General features: G+C 33.9%; 1 protein-coding gene across 1 annotated transcript in view; it reads left to right on the top strand.

The window, feature by feature from the left end:
• LOC131276690 (golgin subfamily A member 6-like protein 7) overlaps positions 1 to 5,799 on the top strand; it is a 152,984-nt gene extending 147,185 nt beyond the window's left edge. The window contains exons 30-34 of the mRNA XM_071212774.1: positions 787 to 807; positions 3,868 to 3,888; positions 3,980 to 4,006; positions 4,099 to 4,125; positions 5,357 to 5,799. Coding sequence (XP_071068875.1) covers positions 787 to 807; positions 3,868 to 3,888; positions 3,980 to 4,006; positions 4,099 to 4,115 — 86 coding nt within the window. The 3' untranslated portion in view covers positions 4,116 to 4,125; positions 5,357 to 5,799. The remainder of the gene's footprint in view (positions 1 to 786; positions 808 to 3,867; positions 3,889 to 3,979; positions 4,007 to 4,098; positions 4,126 to 5,356) is intronic.
• The last annotated feature ends 10,903 nt before the right edge of the window (positions 5,800 to 16,702 follow it).

Here is a 16,702-nt window from a genome sequence, read left to right as displayed (position 1 = left end):
GCTTCCATCTGCCTTATGGTATCTACTTCCCCTCTCATCCTGGGTTTCTGTTTCTTTTAAGACTTATCTATTTATATTATCCATTCTTTCATTCTTTCATTCATTCACTCACTCACTCATTCATCCCTTCACTCATTTTGGTTTATCTCAAGCCTGAGAAAGTGCTTAGATTAATTTTTTAGAAACATAGACTCTCAGGACATATTGTCTGGATTTAAATTTCAGCTCTGAAGCATAGAAGTTTCATGATTTTGCAAAAGATTTTTAACCTCCTACATCATTTCTTTTTATTTTTAAAAGTCTAATAATGGTAATTATGTGACATAGGGTTATGCTCCATATTAAAAAGTTCATACATCTAAAAATCTTGACACATATAAGGATAATATTAGTGGTAGTAGTAATAATAATAGCTTTCATGGTTTTAGTTATGAACTTGGAAAAGACAAGATTTTTTTAAGGTGATATTCAGGACTCCATGAAAACAAAATGGATCAACTCATTTAGTTTTCCCTCAGGTCTTTCTGTGAATTTATAAATTGGGGTATTTAAATTATCATGTAAGAAATATAATTAATCATTGGACTGAATTATTCCACTCCACACATTTTTTGTAGCTGTATTGACCTAGATACAGCCTGGTCTTAATTAATTATAAAATGCTGAATGTCATAACACCAAAAAGCATTAACTTGTATATGTAGAGTTTTGAAAGGATTTTTTGATATTAGTTGCAGTTCCTTTTCCACTAATATCCACTAATTTTCATTTATTTTTTTTTATCAGCTGAACTCACAAGGATATGCAGTAAGTTTTAATTTGATATTTTATATTTACCTGGGTAATTTCCTTTAAGGAAGATAATTCCATAGATAAAGTAAAGAACACAATTCAGCCTCTGTCCAGGGTATATTTATGGAGTAAATTTACACTAGCCCTGATGTTATGGAATCAGTTTTGATTGGTCTAGTCTCCCATACAAAAGTTATTGGAAAAAAATATTTTGACCATCAAGTTCCATACTCCACCCAAAATAAAATTTATCAGAGCATGGAGACAGAAACCAAAGTGCACATAGCATTTGGTTTTCCCAATACCTGGGGAAGGGGAAGCTTCCCTTTATTGGCTCTGAAATAACACTGAAGAACTGCCCCATTGCACACACTACCACCCCTAACATGTAATTCACCATAAGGGGAGGTGCTTCAACCTGCACTTGTGGTGTTTGGCCTCACAGTCCACTACTGTTCCCCTTGGAGACCATTAAGTTCATTAACCAATATTTTGCTGCAGCACAAGATGGTTCTGCTCTGGCCACCATCACAGGCAATGAGAAATCTTCTCCACACTGCATGTGTCACCTTCTCATCTATGCTATAGTTGTGCTTCTCCATGCTCACAATTTTCATGGAGACCTTTATTTTAAAGAAAACATAAAAACAAACGAACAAAATAGAAATAAACATCAACAACAACAATTTGGGTGTTTCTTATAGTTTTTCTCACTTTAGACATAAGGTGAAATTTCAAGGTCTTGGCCCAGGAGACATACCTGATACTATTTACAAAATGTCCGCTACTTCATATGACAATGAAATCATACGCAGATTCAGCTTTCCTGCTTGACAGAATCTTGACGCACAAGAGAAGCTATTAATCACATGTAAAATGCTCCAAATGGCTCTGTACAACAAAATTCCATTCAGAATTAATTCAGCATTGACGTCAGACTTATCCCACTCTGAAAACCACTGCACATTGATTTATTAACATTTCAAATAGTTCTGTTCAAATCATTTTCCAAGAATTGAATTATTTGTTTTGAGTAAGGAATATAGGAATGCATTTTTCATAGAATGCCACCAAAGAGTTCTATTTTTAAAGACTAAAAAGTATCATATCTGGAATAAAAGAAGTTATTCAACCACTTTTAGTTAGACAAGTGCATAAATTTCCTTAGCTGTATGATTATCATCATCCTCATCATTCTACATCTATTTTTAAAATTTCCTAAGAATGGTTTTTTTACAATGTTGGTACATGGGTAAATAAAATGGAACTACTCCTTTCCCTGATATATTAAACATAAGAAGAAAAATAATATATATAAAACAAGATATGAAGAGAGCAGCATGATATCAGTTTGGAGAGGTAGAGTGTTAATCATGAAGAATCTTTCATGCTATGCATACAATTTAGAAATTTATCCTATGAGTTCTAGATAAGAACAGAAACACTTTGAATGGATGAGGTTTTACCTACTAAGACCATAAGGTTTGAATTTTAAAGTGACCTCACTGAACAATGCCTTGGGATGTGGTAGATAGGACATTGGGTTTTTCACAGTAGTCAAGGAAGATTGGTGAGAAAATGCTGGAGATGGTGGGAAAATGTGATTCCTGTAGTGGAGGTAGAATCAAATAGCCTTGGTGAAGAATTCAATGTATAGAGTTATGAAGCGGGTGATTGAAAATAAGATGCAAATAATAATAATTTGTTTCTAGTATGTGCAACTGGATACCTTGATTTCATTCACTGACATGGTGATGTAACGCAATACATTTTCAGCTACAAAGTTCAGTGGGTTCTTAGTTTTCTTAAAGTATAATTGTCTCTTCAGTAACTTAATTCCAATGGACAATACCAACCAATAAATGGCATTTGGCCAAGGTTTTTAAACATGTTTGCATTGTACAGAATAAATACCAAATTAATAATATAATATAATACATGCCATGGAACAACGAGTTTGGGTCAGTAAGAACATATATTAGAGGGATTTGGCCTAGTTATGAGGTCATAGATTTGCTGAGAATAAGAGGTCTCAATTTCATTCCCATTTAAAATTGTATTGTTTTGTCTGTGGTCTGTATAGCAACAAACTGCATTTTTACTTTGAATATTGTTTGACACCTAGGGCCATTTTTCTATGATTCTTTTGTCTATCCTTTTTTTAGCCAATCCCTCAAGGATGAGAAATATTAGTGAGCATTATTTTTGGTTTTGCTTTTATGTAAATAAGGAAAAATCAATATTTAAATATCAAAAAAGAAAGGGTCACCTTTCTTTTTTATAAATAAGCTTTATAAAATGAAAGCTTATTCAGCTATTCAATTATGATATAGAAAAATATTCATTTTCATGAAAAATATTAAAAAACATTAAAAATGTTTAGAGCATGTTTTTAAGTTGCATGTGTTGGATGTGCCTTTTACATTGCTGTGGCATACAAATATTCTAGATATATATACCAGAAGATATTTTAAATTGGTCATAAGCAGGCAGTGAAAACTTGATGGGATACCTTTACTCTTGAATAACTAATATTTATAACTAGCCAAAAAATATTAATACTTTGACAAAACCTGCAAGAATGCCTGAGGTGCCTTGTCTCTGTTTTCTTAAAGCAACTTGCTCCTAGCACAGTGTAACCACTGACAGGCTGTCAGACCTTGTGGCTATAGAGACTATGTCCTAACCTTCATCATGTCCCTGATAAATATGCTTGACCTAGATCCTTAGTTAAATATTTGCTGAATGAATAGGAATTTTCAGCAATTAATTAAGGAATGCCCTGAAGAACAGCTTCACCAATGCAGAAGTAGTTGTCAGTGATTAGTTACTTTTGTTAGACTTAAAGGATTGCAATAGACAAGACTCAGTATCTCTTTGACTGTAACAAGCAAGGTGATGCTCCCTGTAGGACAGCTAGAATATGCTATTTCACTCTTGGCACTCAAATTACAGCAAACTCTTCCAGATGTTCACTAATAGATCTCCCACAAGTAAGATGGGTCCAAAGCCTAGGATCAAATTTCCTGAAATTTGAGAAAGTAATATTTTCTCCTTTTTATTTGTATTTTTTAGAAAAATTTGCTGAAGAACTTGGTAAGTTTGAGTTTCTTTCCTATGCTAAATTGAATTGAAAATAAACCTGTTTTCTCTCAGAACACATATCTCTCTTTGTGATTGGTTACAGACCAAAGAAGGCTCCTGAGAGAAGAGGGTAAGTGAAGTAAAAAAATTTACAACTGATGCCAACAGCCTCTGTCCTACACAGTAATCCAGCTAATCTTGAATGTCTTTATCTAACTGTAGGTCTGAATGAAGTTTGAAGATTTCCAGGTAAATTTAAAATGACCAATATATATGATAATAATATTAGTAAGAGTGACTTTTACATGTCATTTAATCTCCCTGAGGTTTTGTTGTGATAAATAGGCAGGGAGGAGGGGTTACCAAAAGAATCTATAAGAAAGTTTTGAACTCAAAAAATCATTTGATTCTGGACTTATGGACATAACAAAAAATAAGATCCAAATCACTAAACGGAAGGGTTTTCCTTTCAGAAATGTCTGTTTTTAAAATTTTACAAGATATACAAATCACAGATATAATGAGATAAACCTGTTCTGACATGCAGATATGTCTTTCTCGTATTCTAAATCCAGCAAAAACATAGCCAAAAGGATTTCTCAAAGCCAATAAGATACAAACAGTATGGGATATGGATTCTGTTCCTCACTCCCACTTCTTGAATCCTACATTTTTTCATTTCTCTCGCTCTTCCCACCAGCAGAGTGACAACCTTTCTTGATCTAATATTTCTATGCAGTTCCTAATGCATTTCTTTTTCCTTATAGAACAACCCAACCAAATAGTTATGAATATACATTCACTCCAATTTGTACCCTCCATTTCTCTCCCTCTCATTCAGTAAGAAATCCAGATGCTGAAAGTGACCTAATTGTCCTAAATTGTGGTATACCCTCCCCACCCTTGACTTTCTGTCCACATCTTCTTCCTATTTTCCTATCTTACTCTTCTACATTAGTTATACTTCTGCTTCCAAGCTTACATGAAGTGTTGCTACTCACAAACATCTCTCTGTCATACTTTTCACTTGTTCCATGCTGAAATCCTAGGCAGAATATTCTTAATGAGAATATTGGGAAAGCATTCTGAGATTCAGAATATTGCTGGAGAAATTACAGAAGGCTATGAAATGTGAGCATATTTCCTTCATAACTGTTGTGAACTTGGAGGTACATTTAATCTTCTTTTATCACACCCACCACAGCATTCATTTCATGAATCAGTTTCAGAGGTAAAATAATTTGGAGATATGGTCCCCCAAGTAAAGACCTCCAGATTTTTGGGCTGGGTAGTATCATGAGTAATGGTGTATAGATGATGTTTATTTATTGTTTCTCCATATGCATGAAGAGGATCTTTGAGTGCTACCTGCTTTATTTCTCACCCCTTCTCTGATCCCACTCTTAGCTATTGAAAGTTTTTAATATTAAATCATGCAATTAATTTCTTCCTTCTTCATTTCTACTTCCTTCCCCTGAAGAAGACATAAACCTGATAGAGACTCTGCTCATGCTTACCTTTCTGAGTTGGATGATGGAAAATGTGTAACATCTGTGCAACAAAAAAAAGACTTGCCTAACAATGCTGACAGATATGATACTTTGGTGGCCATGCAAGTTCAGAACATCTTCTGTGGCGGAAGACATTATTGGGAGGTTGGAGTGGCAGGGAAGAGCAGGTGGGCAATAGGATTATGTTGGGACTCAACCCGAAAGGACAGGAAATCTCTGCTTGTCCTGAGAATTGTTTCTGGACCACTTCCCTGAAGAAAGGTGTGTGTCAAGCTCTTTCCACCCCCTGTTATCCACTTAATGTCACAGATCCCTCCTGACTGTGGGATATTTTTTAATTATGAGGAGGGGTTGCCCATTTTCTACAATGTGATAAAATTCACCATTCTCTACCCTTTTAATAGCAACTTCATCAAGCTCCTGAATCCATATTTCTACTCTGTATACCTCTTAGTGAGGAAAATATTGATGGCCTTGCCTTCCCCATGGTGTCAGTAACAAATCATGCTAACCCTCTTTTGAGGACACTGGAAATTCATTTCCACAGTAGTCATCTCTAAGGTCCATAGCATAAAGACATTCCCTAAAAAAGGCCCTAAAAGCCATGGGGTGTGAAAATCTACAACCAAGTTCCTTGTGTTCTTCTAATCTTATGGGAAACTAAGAGTGATCCTATGCATTGGGTCATTTCCACTGCCTATACTCATAATCCATTCTCCCCTCAATACTTTCCTTTTATCTGTTTTGGCCTTAAAAAAATGCAAAGCTGTTACATCCTTCCTGGATTTGAGTTTAATTTTGTGAAACTAAGAGTTTCCTTCCTAAAATACTCATTCTTAGATTTTTTGAAACACGTTCTATAAAATTTATTTTTGTATATTTCTGCATATACTAGGCTCTACAAGGCTAGAGACCAAATGTTGATCATTGTTATAACCACCACTGTACAAAAATAGCAGTGGCTTGAACACAATGTTATACTAAATAATATTGAATTGAATAAAACTGAATTCTATCAAAACTCTGCTGACCAATGCTTCCATAGATATTTTCATGCCCTTGTGCATACAGCTCTTAAACCCCTTAAGTCACAGGGATCTCTATCATGCACCTGAGAAAGAACCCATGTGACCTGCCTCCATTGCCCGTGAAATTACCCATTATGTGCTGTTCTTTATAAAAAAATACATAGACCTACAAACACCTATTGATTGTCTAAATTAAAGATAAAATAAATCAGGTTCATGAGGTTGTAAAGTAAAATGAACTTTCACATCTTACTGGTGAGAGCATAAAATGGTTAGATCACTTTGAGGAAGGATGTGAAGTTTCTTATAAAGTTAAACATACAATATCCTATCACTAACAATTCTACTCATAGATATTTACTCTAGAGAAATGAAAGCATATTACTACAAAAGCTTGTACAAGAATGTTCATTGTACCTTTATTGCTCATTGCTAAGACTTGAAACAACAGAAATGTCTTTCAAAAGGATTCTATAAATGTATTTCAGTACAGTGATACATTGTATTATTATTTGGCAATAAAACGAATGGGCCACAAAAATAAAAAATAAAATGTATGATTCTCAGAGACATTGTGTTGCACAAAAGAATCTGAACCCAAAGTGATAAATATTATATGAAGTTCTTTAACAGACAAAACAATCTTAGGTGGAAAAAAAAGAACAAAATGTAATCTTAGGAGGCGGGAAGGACTGCAAAAAATGCAGAAGTGAATTTTCTAGAGTAAAATAAATATGTTGTAACTTGATAGGGGCTTGGCTATTAGAGATATATTCATGGGTTAAAATGCATCTGATTGTACTCTTAGGATTTTTGTTCTCACAATGTGGTCCCTGGTCTCCAATTATCCTTGCCTACTAATCTCTCCCTCACCGAATCTGGGCTAAATTTTGTGATCAAAGAATATGGTGCAAGTATTTTCATGTAATATTTCAAGGTTAGGTTTAATTGTGCAGGGTAATATAAAATAATATAAGTTAATTTCCATGGTTAGTAGCAACGTTTTGATAATGGTTCATCAATTGTAACAAATATACCATACTAATGAAAAATGTTATTAATGTGGAAAAGTGTGTGAGGGAGAGGGAGTGGGAAATTTGGGGATCCCCTATATTTTTGTTTAATATTTATGTAAGGTAAAGCTTCTTTAAAAAAAAATCAATTTAAAAAGGGATTGTAACTTTGATCTCTTGGATCAATTTCTTTGGAGGAAACCAGGCCCCATGCCATGAGGATGCTCTCTTGGTTCTGTGGAGAGGCTCATATATAGACTAATGATACCTTTTATTAATAGCCACATGGATTAGACATCTTGACGTGCATCATCCAGTCCAGTTAAGTCTCAGATGACTGCAGACTCAGCAAATATCTGATTGAGACTTCATGACATATAGAACCAAAACTACCCAATCAACCGGCCTCTGAATTCCTGAATTAGAGAAACCTTGAAAGAAAATAAATGATTACTGTTGTTTTAAGTTACTGCATTTTGGGACAGTTTGTAAGCAAACATTAAATAAATAATATGCAGTATATGTTCATTTTTCATGAACAGCAAATGAATTAGAAAAAAAAATAAACTCATTTATTAGGTTTGCTTTTTTAGTGTTATAGATGAGCAATTCTGAACTAATTTTGTGTATTCTGTGCTTGATACAGTTACTAAATATATTATGCATATTAAGAACAAAGTTTTTCACAATGGAAAAGGCAGTTACAAATATATGTAAAAGGGTAAGTAATTGTAGCCATTTGATATCATTGATGAATTCCAAAAAGAAATATTGGATTATGTTTGTAAACTGATCTTCTCTGGGCATATTAGATTATATTGGATTTATAGATTTACTTGATTAAGTAATTATGTAAACCTCTTGTGCTAGTAGGGCATTGAGTCCCCACACCCTTGGTGGGTGGGTCTTACAGATAAAAGGCTTGGCAAAGGACAGAGTTGAGGGTTTCGGGGCTGAAATTTTGCTGTTGGAGTTTGGTGCTGAAGCCTTAAGCTGGAGCCCTGGGAAGTAAGCTCACAGAGGAGAGAGAAGCCAGGCCCAGGAAGAGAGGAACCCTGGAAAGAAAGGAACCTTGAACCCAGAGAGAAACAAGACCCTGGAAGGGAGGAACCCAGGAAGCCTGAACCCTCACAGTCATTGGCAGCCATCTTGCTCCAACATGTGAAACTAGACTTCAGTGAGGGACATAACTTATGCTTTATGCTTTATGGTCTGGTATTGTAAGCTCTTACCCAAAATAAATACCCTTTGTAAAAACCAACCAATTTCTGATATTTTTGTATCAGCACCCCTTTGGCAGACGAATACAGTAATATATTCTGAAATGTTGGATTAGAAATATAGGTGTAAATATGACCTTCTAAATTTGATATATATAGGGTGCTTGTATAAAACTAAATATATATATAAGTATATGTATATGTAGATATGGATATATGTGTATGTAGATGATAGTAATTATATAGATAATCAGATGAAACATAAATATAGATGGTAGAGATAGATAGAGATGTATCTCTCCATTGAGAGGGCCTAGAAGCATTGACACACTGGTAGCAATGAACAAACCTAGTGTCCAGATTTTTATTTCTATATATCATTCCCTACTAAAATGAACCAAAGCTCTTTGGATAAAACACTGATTAGGGATGTTGTTAATACGGGAAAGTGTAGGAGGTGGAGGGCTTGGGGCATATGAGAATCCCCTATACTTTTATATAAAATTTATTTAATCTAAAGTTTCTTTAAAAATAAAAATAAAATAAAATACTGATTCTAGGGCTGAGAAAAGTAAAGTATAAGATGAGTCTGCAATATCTCATTGTAACAGAAACTAAGTTCTGAAAGGTTGAGGGGGTTTTAAAGGCATAGGAGATAAGGTGAAATAGCTCCTAATGGCTGAATTTTAGACAAAATGATAATAATAGCAGTTATTAAATACAATGAAAATGGCGGTCCTAATTGACAAAAAATGATTGAATATATTAGTACATGGAAGAAAGGGGAAATCTCTTTCTTGCATACAATTAAGAAATAGATGAGTAAATACTGAAGGAAGATAGAAGTATGGTATGGAACAAGATATTTACATAGTCTTAAAGATTCTCCCCACAAGTTATTTATTATTTAAAAAAGGAAAATAGTAAGTTTATATAACTTCCCAGTTGAAAACCCTGATGAACATCACCTAAACAAATAATTATAATTAGAATCACTAATATTGGGACAAATCAACATTATATCCTCCCTGATATAATTCATTCATATACAAAAGTACTTCTATGATATTCCTCCCTGAATGCTTAAATCTAATCAGTAGGAAACACCAGAAAAATATAAATTGAGGAACCTTCTATAAAATAGCTAGCCTATACCATTCCAAGAAAATCCAATGTCAAGAAAGGCGAAAAATTCTGAGAAGCTGGCAGTTAAAAGGGGACTAAATATACATGATGATAACAATGCATTCTCCTGAATTTTATACTACAACAGGAAAAATAACTACATTATAATAGGATAATTAATAAAATTTGAATATGAACTCTAGATTAGGAAATAGCATTGTATCAATGGTAAGTTTCCAAAAAATTCACTTTGTATCATAAATGAATATTGATCTTAGGAAATTCACAATGAATTATTTAGTGACTCTAAAATTGTTCAGAAATATTGTATATGTATATAAATAAAGAAAATGTAAACATTTATCTCCTTGTTCTAGTCTTGTAAATTTTCTGTGAAACTAAAACATATCAAAATAAAATTTTATCCCTTAAAAAGAGAAAAAAAATTCACCTGGAAAACATGACCAGATTGCACCCATTACATGACCTCTACTTCCATGTGAAGATGTTATTGGACTCTTGTTATCCAGCACTCCACTGACCTCACTAAGGCAGGGTTAAATATGAGCCAAACACAAAAAAATATTCCACAGTAAAGTTGCAAACCAGCATATGATATATTTCTCTCAGCAGCTTTCCCACAAAACATATAGAAAAAGTAAGAGGAAGAAAGCTTTCTTATATGATATATGGAGATCATACCACTTTTGCCACTCTATTATGCACAGAACTATTCAATAAATTTAGCATTGTTACTAAAAGAAGCAAGTGTTGCTAAGAACAATATAAACTTTCTTATTATCTCAGTCACAAAAATTGGTCATTTGAAAAATCAAAGACAAAAAATACAATGCCTGAAAGTCCTTGTTGAATATTACTTTCATTGCTGTTTAAAATTAACATAAAATGGACACTGAGTTGGGCTGACTAAAGTAACCACTGTTTCAATATCCGACATTCATTCTACTTTTCTTCCTCCTAAAGTATTTCCACTTTGGTCCGGATTTCAACCCTTCTGGTACCTCAGATAAAAATTAGCTGAAACACGAATCACAGGGTCATGCCTAATTTGCTCAGGTAATTAGAGCCTTCTTTACCAAAGATTGTCCTTCAAATGGAGCAAATCAAAGTAAATGTAAAATAGGTTAAGTTGTTGGAGAATTTTTTAAAAACCTGCACAATCAAACTATAGAGAGAGGGAGAGGGGGAGGAAAAGGAAGAGCAAGAGGAGAAGAAAGCAAAAGGAAGGAAAGATTGTGCTCCTGACTGAGATGTGTTCCAGAAATCATACTCTTCCTTTCATGTTGTTGTTATATGTGAGATGAGATCCACAAATGCTACACTAATGTGTTCAGTAAATGTTTATTCATTTTATTACATATACCATTTATTGTTTTGGGTTTTAGAAATATGTAAGTGAACAAAATAATATGCCATTCTCAGAGGCTTAAATTTGATTAAAGAGAAACGAACAATTAACAAATAGGTACTTAATAAATTGCTGTACATCCAATTAAACAAACAGAAGATAAGTTCTCATTACACTTTCAGGGAAGATTATGTGATAAGGTTATGGTAAGTAGGAGCTTCAAGAAAGCTTGAGAGTGATTCATGTGGACCCAAAGAAGAAGTGCAGAAGGATAAGGTGCCAATTCTCCAGTTGCAAGGCTTGGAGACCTTAAGACTCCAGTTTTTTCCCTGCAAAGTGAATGAGAAGTGGCAGGAGATGAGGCAGAAAAGTCTTTTGGGCCATCATGAGCACTTTACCTCCTTGGGTTGTATGTTGAGTAACTTAGGAAGCTATTTTGGAAGATGTAAGAGGAAAAGTAACATGGTCTGACAAGTTTTGAAATACATGTTCTGATTTGTGGGTGGGGAAAAGATTGGGAGGAGTGGGATAAGAATGGAAGTCAGGGATAATTTGCAGGACCATTTTCTCATCAGCTTGAAAATAGAACTGGTGCAAGGTGGAAGACAGAACCAAGGGAATTATAGAGAAATTGGGTCTTACCCACAGGACTGAATCAAATAGAATTATATCTAATTTGTGAGCTCTGTTTATATGGGTCATCAAATGTCCTATAAGGAAGCTACCTTTTGTTGTACTTTATATTGCCGCAGATGACAGGATCCTACTTGAAACAACATAGAACACTTACTAAAATCCTAAATTACTCATTATACGAATTATATTCCATGATCATATTGTAACAAAAATTGTAACAGATGAAAAGAAGAAATAGGCAAAATTCAATAGCTTCATAAATGTAAACATTTTCAGGTATAATTGGAAGTATATATTTTTAAGAAATTATCAACCTAACTTAACTTGTATATATATATATAGCTTTTATTAATGCATAAAAAGGAATGAAAATAAGTGGTGACCTTTCAAGTTTTAAAAAATCATACAAGTATGTCCTGCCATGGCCCACTGGGTGGACTGGGGAAAAGTGTAAACTACAATGTAAACCACTATCCATGTGGTGCTGGAGTGCTCCAAAATGTATTCACCAAATGCAACAAATGTGCCATGATGATGAAAGAGATTGTTGACGTAGGAGCAATGGGGTGAGGGGGGTGGGGGCTATATGGGGACCTCATTTTTTAATGTAACATTAAAATAAATAAATACAAAAAATATACAAATAATTCTAAAGAAAAAAATTTCTGTAGAAAATACTTTTGAAAATGAACTGTTGGCAAGTCATTAAGAAATGAGAAAATATTTATATACATATATGATAATACAAGGAAGAGGAAAGGAAATGCTATCATTGATGTGCATTAATTCAACTCTATCAAAATCCACTCAATCCTGAAGTCAATCTCTTGTGTTAACTGGAGTGTAATAAGAGATTGATGTAATCAGCTGGCTAATGATTTAAATTTAACTAGGAAATACCCTAATAGTAACAATCAGGCCAGTAATTGTTTGACCAAACACCTGGACACCATAAATTAGCCAAGCAGACGCATGAATTTAACCCAAAACATGTAGTATCAGAATGCTACTGCATAACATGCACCAACAAATATTCAATTTTAAAAATGCAAATGAAAGAATAACATTTTAGGAATAAAAGAATATTTTTAGGGGATGGAATACTCATATCATACAGACAAAGACATAATCCATGAAGGGAAGCATTGTATTTATAAGGAAATAAAAATTTATTGATCACAGAAGTTAATTTATAATGAATAGGCTGAATGAAAAGCAACAATATGGAAAAATCTCAAATTTTGGGACTGAAAAAGATTCACTAAGAAAAATACATAAAAATTCTGGGTAACAGAACTCAAAAAAAAACCAGAACCATGTTTGACTTAATTATCAAAATCAATTAAAAAATTTTGTCTTTATTTATTTTTTTAATGTTACATTAAATGTCCCCAAATACTCCCCACCCCCCTCACCCCACTCCTCCTCCCATAACAACAACTTCCTCCATTATCGTGAGATACTCATTGCACTTGATGAATACATCTCTGAACACCACTCTACCTCATGGTCAATGGTCCACACCATAGCCCACACTCTCCCACAGTCCACTCAGGGGGCCATGGGAGGACATACAATGTCTGGTAACTGTCCCCACAGCGCCACCCTGGACAACTCCAAGTCCCAATAATTCCCCCATATCACATCTCTTCCTCCCACTCCCAACCCTATTTTTGATGTCACTTATAGATAATACAGATGTGGAAGAGATCCTGAAATAATTTTTTACATCACATTTTCAAAAATTAATTATTAAAAATTACTTTATAATTATTTTAAAATCTTTAATATAATAGTCTTTATTTCAGTGAGTTCAGTGGTGATATTCCCTCTCTCATTTGTTATTTTGTATATTTACATTTTCCCTTTTTTTCTTTGTTTGTCTAGCTAAGGGTTTGTCAATTTTATTGATCTTCTCGAAGAACTAGCTCTTTGTTTGTTTTGTTTTTTGAGCATTTTCTTATTTTCTCTTTCATTTAGTTCTGCTCTGATAATTATTTCTTTCTTTCTTTTTCTTTGGAGTTAGTTAGCTTTTTTTTTTTACTAATTCCTCCAATTGTGCAGTTAATTCTTCAATTTCAGCTCTTTCTTCTTTTTTGATGTATGAATTATAGCTATGAATTTCCCTCAGTTCAGCGTTTCCTGCATGCCTTAAGTTTGGATATGTTGTATTATCATTTTCATTAGTTTCAAGGAAGTTATCGATTTTTGTTGCGATTTCCTCCTCAACTCACTGTTTTTCTAACTCTGCTGTTTTACTTCCAAATCTTGGTGCCAAATCTGGGTCTCCAATCCTTGTGAATTTCCAGCTTCATTCCACTGTGGTTACAGAAATTATTATATATGATTTTAATCTTTCTGAATTTGTTGAGAATTTCTTTGTGGCCTAAAATATGGTCTATCTTGGAGAATGATCCATGTGCACTTGAGAAGAACGTACATCCTGCTGTATTTGGGTGTAATGTTCTAATATGACTATTAGGCCCAGATCCTCTAATATATTGTTCAAAGTCTTTGTTTCTTTATTGATTCTCTTTGGAGATGTTTGGTTCAATGGTGATAGTGTTGTGTTAAAGTCCCCCACTATGATTATAGAGACATCTATTCCTTCCCTTAGTTTCTCCAGTGTTTGCCTCACGTATTTGGAGGCACCCTTGTTAGGGGCACAAATATTTGTGGTTGTTCTTTCTTCTTGAAAGATGATCCCTTTCACTAATATGTAGTGTCCATCTTTAACTCTCACAATATTTTTGCATTTAAAGTCTATTTTGTCTGATATTAATACTCATGGCATTTTTGAGTTATTGTTTGCCTATAAAATTGTTTTCCAGCCATTCACTTTCAACTTCCTTGAATCCCTGGGTCTAAGATGTGTTTCTTGTAGACAGCATATAGATGGGTCATATTTCCTTATCCAATCTTCCAATCTGTGTCTCTTAACAGGTGTGTTTAATCTGTTGACATTCAGTGTTATTACTTTCAAGGAATTACTTATATTAGTCATATTTTCTTTGGATTTGTGTTTGTCATGTGTTGTTTGATTTTTATCTTTTTGTCATTTTAGTTGTTCTTACACTCTCCTCCAACTCTGTCTCCCTTGTTTTTTTCTTTCCTCCTGCAGAACTCCCTTTAGTATGTCTTGAAGGGTAGGAGACTTGTTGGTATACTGTCTTAGTTTCTGTTTATCTGTGAATATTTTGAACTTGCCATCATTTTTGAAGGCTAGCTTAGCTGGATAGAGGAATCTTGGTTGTAAATTCATGTTTTTTTTAGTACCTTGACTATGTCATACCACAGCCTTCTTGCCTCCATGGTTTCAGATGAAAAATCAGCACTTAATCTTATGGAGCCTCCCTTGGATGTGATCGTTCTCTTTTCTCTTATAGTTTTTGGTATTTTCTCTTTGTCTTGCATATTGGATAACTTCACAGGTATATGTCTTGGAGTAGACCTGTCCAGATTTATGCTTCTTGGGGTGCATTTTACTTCCTGGTCATGTACAGATATCTCCCTCATTAGGTATGGGAAGTTTTCAGTCATTATTTCCTCCAACAACTCTTCTGTCCTGTTTCCCTTCCATTCTTCTGGAATGCCTATAATGCATGTTTGTGCATTTTGCATTGTCATTCAAGTCTTTAAGTCTCTACTGGATTTTTTCTATCTTTTTATCAATCAGTTCTATTATCTGCTTGGTTTCAGATGTATTGTCTTCCACATCACTAATTCTTTCCTCTGCCTCTTCAAATCTTCTGTTATGTGCTGAGAGTGTATTTTTTTATTTCTTGGATTGTGCTCTTCATCCACATCATATCTGTTATCATTTTGCATATGATTACAATTTTTTCTGTATGCTCTCCAAGTGTTTTCTTAATATGCTTAATCTATTACTTCACTTCATTAAATTGGTCCATGATACATGTTTTGAGAGCTTTAATTAGTTGTTCAATGTTCCACTCTTCTTTCTGGTTTTTTGTTCATTGGATTGGCCCTGTTTTCCTTATTATTGGAATGTTCTGTAGTTTTGTGTTGCTGTCTGTTCATCATTTTATCTTGTTGGGTTTATTCAGTTGATTAGCTTCTTCATCTTTAGGTTTAATTAGTTGTTTTTGTGTGCATGTTAACTCTTCTCTTTGTCACTTTGTTCTCCTTATTCTATTTCCTTGTTGTTGGCTAAGTTCCCTTGAACAAGCCCTAATTCTGTTGCAGTCTCCCCAGATCAACTTCCAGAGAAAGTATCAAAAAGAATACTTTGAAAAAAAATATTTCAACAAGAAAAACAATTTATAGGAAATTGACAAATAACTAAAAACACATAAGAAGGCCACATTGACAAAAGAAGAAATCAAAGATCTTAACAAACCAATCACAAGTACTGAGATAGAACCAATCATTAAAAACTTCCCAACAGGGAAGAGACCTGGGCCAGATAGAATTCAAGTGAATTCTATCAAACATTGTAGAAAGAACTAACACAAATCTTGCTTATACTCTTCCAAAAAATTGAAATAGAAGAAAAATGGCCTAACTCATTTTATGATGCCAACTTTACCCTAATACCAAAGTGAAACAAAGACACTACAAAAAGGAAAACTACAGACCAATCTCTCTAATGAATCTAAATGTGAAAATCCTCAACAAAATACTTGCTAATTGTACTCAACAACACATTAAAGGAATTACATAACATGACCAAGTGGGTTTCCTACTTGATATGCAAGGACGGTTCAACATAAGAAAATGCATTAATGTAATACACCACATAAACAGATTGAAGGAAAAAATCAAATGATCATACCTATAGATGCAGAAAAAGCTTTAACAAAATACTGCACACATTCTTGATAAAAACAATGCAAAAGATAGGAATAGAAGGAAACTTTTTGAACATGATAAGGGTATATATGAAAAACCCACAGCTAACGTC

Source organism: Dasypus novemcinctus, chromosome 30 (genome assembly GCF_030445035.2).
Source record: "Dasypus novemcinctus isolate mDasNov1 chromosome 30, mDasNov1.1.hap2, whole genome shotgun sequence".
NCBI lineage: Eukaryota > Metazoa > Chordata > Mammalia > Cingulata > Dasypodidae > Dasypus > Dasypus novemcinctus.
This window is presented reverse-complemented; position numbering and strand designations above follow the sequence as displayed.